Source organism: Coenobita brevimanus, chromosome 16, assembly GCF_032717465.1.
Source record: "Coenobita brevimanus isolate Jiangsu-jjx chromosome 16, ASM3271746v2, whole genome shotgun sequence".
NCBI lineage: Eukaryota > Metazoa > Arthropoda > Malacostraca > Decapoda > Coenobitidae > Coenobita > Coenobita brevimanus.
The window spans coordinates 30,026,788-30,034,436 of NC_136969.1; the positions used below are offsets into that span (position 1 = coordinate 30,026,788).

At 39.1% G+C, this 7,649-nt stretch overlaps 1 protein-coding gene across 1 annotated transcript; it reads right to left on the minus strand.

Moving 5' to 3' along the window:
- Positions 1–386: 386 nt before the first annotated feature.
- Positions 387–7,431, minus strand: TM9SF4 (transmembrane 9 superfamily protein member 4). The gene is made up of 4 exons (XM_080265669.1): positions 7,012–7,431; positions 4,526–4,708; positions 3,145–3,404; positions 387–2,025 (listed from the first exon to the last, which is right to left on the minus strand). The coding sequence occupies exons 1-4, from the start codon at positions 7,429–7,431 to the stop codon at positions 1,029–1,031; spliced, it is 1,860 nt and encodes a 619-aa protein (XP_080121795.1). The 3' UTR covers positions 387–1,028.
- Between the last annotated feature and the right edge of the window lie 218 nt (positions 7,432–7,649).

The following is a 7,649-nucleotide window of genomic DNA, read 5'->3' on the forward strand; positions in this document are numbered from 1 at the left end:
ACCTGCAGTCATCTACTGCAACCATGCCAACTGCACACAGCTGATTATAAATATTAGTTAAACCGTACTACCGGTACATAAAATCCTTGTTACCCCTCACGGATGTGTTCCAAAATGACATTTTCTTTTTCCCCTCCCATAAACTGAAGAATTGGGAGAAACTGGCTAATTACTTTCATACGAAACAATGGAACTTTATCACGCAGCTTTCTCTGTAACTTACTGTGGACTAAACAGCAAAAATGAATGGACAAAAAAAACAACAACAACTAATAACAAAGATTTTCTGTATAATGAAGCAGAAGTATCAGTATACCTGTACACTATGATACAGATTTTTGCAGCAAATGGTATACATCTTATGACTTAATTTTGTATCACAAAAATAGAACAATCTTGCTGTTCCTCTTTTGTCTAATATTGATTCTTAAGCTGTATCTTTATGACATTAAACTTGTCTAACTTAAAAGAATATACCATATACAGTACATGTATTAGTTTCCTGCCCTGGCCAAGCACATGTATCACTGGGTAGCATTAGAACTGCTCTGATATACTGAAAGCACCCACAGACATATATGAATATGAAAATAATAAACGGCTAGTGCTGCAAATCGGACACAAAAATGTGAAATTTCTGATTCAAAATATGTATGAAAAAAGCATGCACTCTACAAGAAGTAGAAAGTTATTGTCTTAGGGTGTCACCACCATTAAATAATGACCTGGCTCATTAAGCTGTAACAGTATGATGTGTATTGTAGAAAACTCAAATGATAAATAAATAAAACTAGTCTACTTTTCCAAGCTATACTATTCAAGGCTCATTGCTTCATCTTGTTCAGTGGTATTGGGAAACAATACTGACTTCTTACAACAATGGCTTATCAAGGAGATGCTCTAATGCATTGCATTACCATGTTAGAAGTCTGTTAACTTGCTTAGAGCTACCAAGATATCAGTATAGAAGTTTGCAGTAGCCATATGTATAGCCACATAAAAGTAACCTGAAAATGTGTTCAAACACATCAGTCAATCTTGACTGCCCCATATATATTCCTAATGAAGAGGTATGCAGCATAAAAACCAATGGTACCCGTGAGCAACCAGAAAGTCATGACCATAATGGTAGTATAGCCAAAGTACAGGAGGAGAGGCACAAATTCTGTGATCTCCAGTTTGGTGGTGAGGTAAAAGATGGAGTAGAGGGCAATGTAAACAGCAGAACCTCCAGATGTTATAAGGCTCCGCCACCACCAGTGATAGTCCTCACCACACAGCTGGAAATAAACCATAACCACACTGATCTGCCCACAAGAGATCACAAGAATCACAAACACCAGGAAGAGGAAGCCAAAGAGATAGTAAAACTGGTTTTCCCATATGGCTGACAGGATGAAGAAAAGCTCAATGAACATGGCACCGAAGGGGAGAACACCAGCCATCAGGAGACACAAGACTGGATGCATGTACCAAACTTGTTCGGGTACCTGTCTGGGGATTTGATTTGTGCGGACTGGGTGTTCGTAGGGCTGCTTGCGGAAACCGAAGTAGCAACCAATGAATGTCAGAGGCACCGAGACACAGATCCAGAGGGAGAAAAGTGCCATCATAGTGGTGAATGGAACAGCTCCACTTGACTGTTTACCCCAGATGAAGAAGTTGAGGAAAAAACAGGTACTGAAGACAAAGGCAGGGTAGAGTGTGGCTGTCCAGAATGCCGCAGATTTCCATTGCTGTCCTCGTAGTGTGCGGTAGAGTCTGCCAGACATGTACCCAGCAATGAGACCCATGAAGACATATAACAGGATCCCAGCAGTCATAAGTGCACCTCTTGAAGCTGGTGACAACATGCCAAACATGGCCAGGACAATTGTGACCAAAGCCATGCAGAATATCTGGACTCCAGAACCCACCATAGCAGCGAAGAGCTTGGGGTAGCGCGGCGGACGGAAGACATCACCGTGCACAAGCTTCCATCCGCTCTCTTCCAGAGTCTCTTCCAGGCTCTCATCAGCATTGTACCTGTGGAAATGGAATAAGTGATATGGTAAGTTCGTAAATAAGAGGTTACACTATATATCAAGTTGACAAATAAGAGAGAAAACTACAAGGTTATATTTCACAGTCTGTCTATGGCTAGACATTTAAATGGAAGAAAAAATACCTACATATGAAGGTCCACACTGGGTCAAAATGGCTATATCTTTACAAGAGCCACAGCTGCAAATGTGGGTAAAATTTCTTCCATTAAATTACCAGGCCTGTTGATCTCCACTTTATCTGCTAACACTCCTCAATTAAGAAAAAATACATCAGTCAGCCTCAGATTTCACTAGATTTGGCCCTGTCTTCTTCTGCAGTTATCTTGATAATTTCACTATGCACAGTTTCCTAATCTGGTTTCTTTGCTATAGCTCAAACTGTAGATATTTAACTTGGTGTTTCTTGAAAAGATACCATACACTTTTTTGCAAGCCTCTAGCCTTTGGTTTTTTCTTGTTTCATTTCATTTCTTTGTACTGTGTTAAAAAAAAGTTATTAAAATAATGAGAGAACTAAAATCAGACCTCACTTGAAGCCTAGTCTGTCTGCAGGTAAAACACTACCTTATGCAAAACCAATTACAGTAAAACATGCTTTCAGTTCATGATCAGGGGGTTAAAAGTGCAAATAAACACACACTCTTGATGTCAATCAATCTTATACTGAATCAAGGGCAACTTCCGTGAAGAACATGTGTTAAATTATCAGCAACTTAATAACGAAGCCTCTTTAAAAAGGGAGTACCTGTCAGCACCATGCAGTACATCCCTTTTCCCACAGCTAACTCTCAGCAAGCTGGCTGAATACAGCTGCCAAGTTTAAAAAGGTGGAAAAATTTTGCCAATAAAAAGTGCATAAACTCACTGCTAGCCTAATTAGTACACAAAATTTATGCTTTATATGATAAAATAAAAGCATAAATAAATACAATCAAACCATGTTCCCCTCTTCAGGAAACCCCAGAATGAGGTCTATCACAGGACAGCTACCGGTAATTTTTTCTATGGACTGCAAGGTATACCAAGTAGACTACCAAAACCAGCTGATGTAAAACTGAAGAAATATTATTTAATTCACACAGGTTTGCACATACTGTACCTGGCAATGTCCCGTCGCAGAGTTCGAATCATTATCATGGTTAGGATGCCTGAGAGGAAGAAAACCACTACAAGAGAGTTGACAATTGAGAACCAGTGAATCTGAACATCAGTCATTTGAAGGTAAATATCCCAGCGTGAGGCCCATCGCACATTTGACGGATGCCATTCCACTGAGTATGTGAAGAGCACTTCTGTTCCAGTTTCTTTGACCTCCTGTGGCACATGCTTTTCAGGGAAGGAACAATGGTCAGCTGTACCCTGAAAAATTTCCAAAAGGGATTGCCATAATTTTTTAACATGCTCAATACTGTATTAAGAGTGATCAAAACACTAATTAAGGACAAAACTTTATTTTTGACTGTTTTTGCTAATACTGTGTGTTAATTCATTGACGAAACCAGTCAGAAATAAAGCTTTGTCCCTAATTTAAGCTTCTTTACATCACTCATCTAGAAATTTCCTAGTGTCTTAAGAAAATCAATACAGTATTTTTAAAAACAGAGATGGAAATATAATACATGGTTCTCCTACAAGAGGAATAGGATACAGTACTGTATAATGTAATACGGGCTGCACCAGCAATACTGTACTAAATAAAAATTCTGCCCTTTGAGTCAAGGATTTAAGTCATGATATAACATTCATACAGTAGCTAGTGATGTACATATGGTACAGTATATATTATTGCAGCAGGTTTGCACAGGCCTGACACAGGCGGGCAGCTTTAAACATTCAAGCTGCATTTTACAGGTTCTAAAGGGAAGTACATCTGTAGGATTGAGGATCATCACTTTCACTAGAATCGTGACCCATTCCCACCCAGTGCTTCACAAACAGATGTAGGTGTGAAGGGTACTGTATCTGAGTGCTGGGTGAGAAGCGCATGTGATAATGTGTGCTGTTGGAATGGCTGCATTTTTAAGCTGGTCTGTATAGGCCATAGTGGAACATCATCAGGGTGCAAACATGTGTAAACACCGCTACAGACATCCTCTGAACCCCTTCTTTATTGTAGTGCATCATGATGTCATTGTATTCTTCTGCGGCACTGGTGCTGATGCTGATGAGAGGGTATGATAAGGGCACAATCCTGCACTCAGAGTTGCCTCCAACACATCAACTGAATAACATGGTACACTTGTACGATGCTTCACCATGATCAGTTTCTGCAGCATGCCATGGACATTTTTTTTGTGTGGTATAGGTACCACAAAACAGTACCATACTGTACTGAGATAATGTCTACCTATGGGTGGAAAAAAAATCAAGACTGGCAAATGCACACACTACCAACAGCAGTTAGCTGTGCCATTAACAGAGGGTGAGGGTGAAGGTGAAAAGAATGATGATGATACAGTAATGTATGTAAATTGATGTACCTTCAGTTCAGATAGATCTACACTGGAAGCCTCCACCTCGAACCTGACCACACGGAAGTTAGTGTCATCATCGGTGTGGTAGGACAGAATGAGGCGCAAGTGGTTGTTGATGTACACTTTGTTGTTGGACATGTAGCCCAGCTTGTAACCTCGTTCGTACACACTTTCATCAGTGTCGATCGTCTGAAATTTGAAAATATTATCGGTATTACAGTATCTACATATTACTAGCTAGTAGTATTATTATTATTATACACAAATACCAGTACATTCTACATATTACTAGCTAGTAGTAGTAGTATTATTATACACAAATATCAGTACAGCACATACATATACCATAACAGGAAATATACACACTCTTCATCACGAACACAGGGGCCCACAACTGGGCTACGGAACTCCGTCTAGACATTAATGGCGAATGACCATTCATCTGCCTGACAGACATTAACAGAGGAAAAAAACCCAAACTATCCTTTGGATTTAAACCATTATAGGCCACATCTGGCTGGAGGACTTAAACCCACTAGACCATCAGGCATCTTTAATAAGAGCAATGTCTAATGTGTGCCTTGATTTCACAGTGCCATGAACTGTTCAAATGAAGAATTAAACCCATAATGAACTTGTGTTTATAAGCATACAGTTCATTTGCCCCAACTTTGACCACCTTTACAACAATCCAAGTAAGAGACTGTTGTACTTTAAGACAATTTCACAGTGTAGGCATAATTCTTCTTTGAGTACCTGGTACTAGTTCATTCAGTCTCTGATTCTGCATGTGATATCCTTTAAGATTACTCAAAACAGAGAAGGAAATTCTGGAAGTAAAAAAAAAAAAAAAAACTGGTACCGGTAATGCTGTGCAGTCTAATAAATCCAATGTGTACTACAACTACACTGTAAGGTAACAAACCAACACTAACCAATATGATATTCTCAAGCCTAATAAAAAAAAAATAATTTTGACACAACAAGCAATACTGAAATTATAACATTAATACACCTACTTTTGGAAACAATATTTTAAAGTTACTAACACTTCTTCATAAATGACAGCTGAAAAGGCTCTGCTTCAGAACTTTATTTGCCTTTATATTTAACAGCAGATCTGCATACTACTGACTACTTGCAATTTATTGAGTACCTGGTATTTGCTTAACTTCCAAACCCTTGGAGGTTTATCACTGCCATGTAAAACCATGACACATGTCCATGCCATATAAAATATTCAAACTGTTCCACGTGGTTTATGGGCAAAACTAACAGCCGTATTCTTAAACAATTCCTTCCCTTGTAGAAGCATGGGAAGGAAATCTTTAGCTGAACTGGTGTTCTTAAAAAATTCCTTCTCTTCCTGAGCCACTCGAAGGGAAAGACTTTTCCTCTGGGCAGCAGAAATTATTGGAACTTGAAGGAATTCCTTGACCCGTCTCTTCAAAAATTCCTTCATAAGTTTTGTGCTTTCTGTTGTGATTCATTGTCTTACAAATATTTATAATGCTAATGGAAGATACTGTATAATTTAATTGATGCAGTACTAATGTTTAAGTGCTATTTGTATCTCTTTAAAAGTGTTACCCATGTTGGCTGAGATAATTAGCCAGGCATAAACAAAGCAGATGACATACTACCTTCGATATTCATCCAGTCTTATATGATCTGACACTGACAAATCTTATACATTATGGCCAGGGCAACACGATGATTCTTATCAAGAAACATTTTGGTTGTTAATTAGCCTGAAAAAGGTAAATCTGTCATCGAGGTCCCACGTGTGGTTCGGCTCATGTCTTCCAGCTGGAAAAAAAACAAGTGAGTGCCGCCATGCGAGTACACGAGACAGACGTTAACAAGTGATTCTTACGCTTACTAATAACAACATTTAATATTCCTCAAATATAATTTATTATCAAAATATTGTCTTGAGGAGTGAACACCGCTGCGGTGATGGCCAGAATGGCATTTATGGCTGAATACAAACCAACAGTATGGATGTGGTGACGACCTCTCACATCTCAAATGTGTTGTGCTTTCATTATCCAGCACGAGGTATGCGTGTTTTGATGTATTAGTTTATAAATATAACGCTCCACCATATCAAACATCAGCAGGATGTGTCATTTTAGTTTAACTGGGCTACCAACCTGAACATTTTTCCTTCCCTTCCAGGGAAATCTTTAATCATACCGAAGGGAAAGAAAAATCCTTCAAAGGGAAGGAAAAGTTTAGGGAAGGAATTATTTTTAAGAATATGGCCTTCAGATATCACAGACTCTTAATCTGTGGATCATAAAAGGATTTCCTATTGATGAACAAAATTTTCTGCAATACCACATATTCTTAATCTGTGGATCTCAAAAGTATTTCCTATTGATGAATAAAATTTTCTGCAATACACCACAGTCAAGTTGCCTACCAGCAGATATCACCCTCTGGGTTTAAGGGCAGAGAAATAACTTTTGAGAAATGATATGATTTACCTGGAACTTTGTAGCACAGGGCAGATTGTCCACCAAGAGGTGAACGTAATACTCGTGTTTTATCCTGTCCGCCACCTGCTTGGACTGTTCTGCATCCCAGCTAATTGGCTTGTTCAGGTCGTGACACAGGAGCCTACACTGGGAGTCAACGCCCATTTTCACATCATAAGGAGTGTTTACAATCCTGTCTCCTCGTAGCACTTCTCCCAAATTTTCAGACTTGTATATCATGCCATTTTTGGGTCGGCAGAACTGGAGTGAGTAATATTCGTAAGGGAGTTGGGTTTGTGAGCTGGTCATCTTGACAGCCTTAACTTCCACCGGGGAATTTTGCTGGAACTCCACTGGTGCGACTCCCGGTACGTAGAAACCCAACGATGCCGGCACCAGTACACTTAATAACACTAATTTGCACCACATTTTCTTGGTCAGACACTAAACTACGGGTAAATTATACATAAGAGCGCTGCTCCAGGGTCGCTCTGCCAACACAACAACACAGGCAGCAGGCCCGTCGTCCCCGGAAACTATCATTTTTATATTTCCTCTGTGTGTTTAAGCGATTATGCTAATTTTATAATGATATTATATAATTTATTCTTAGCCTTAGCTAATATAACAATTAAAATCGCAATATA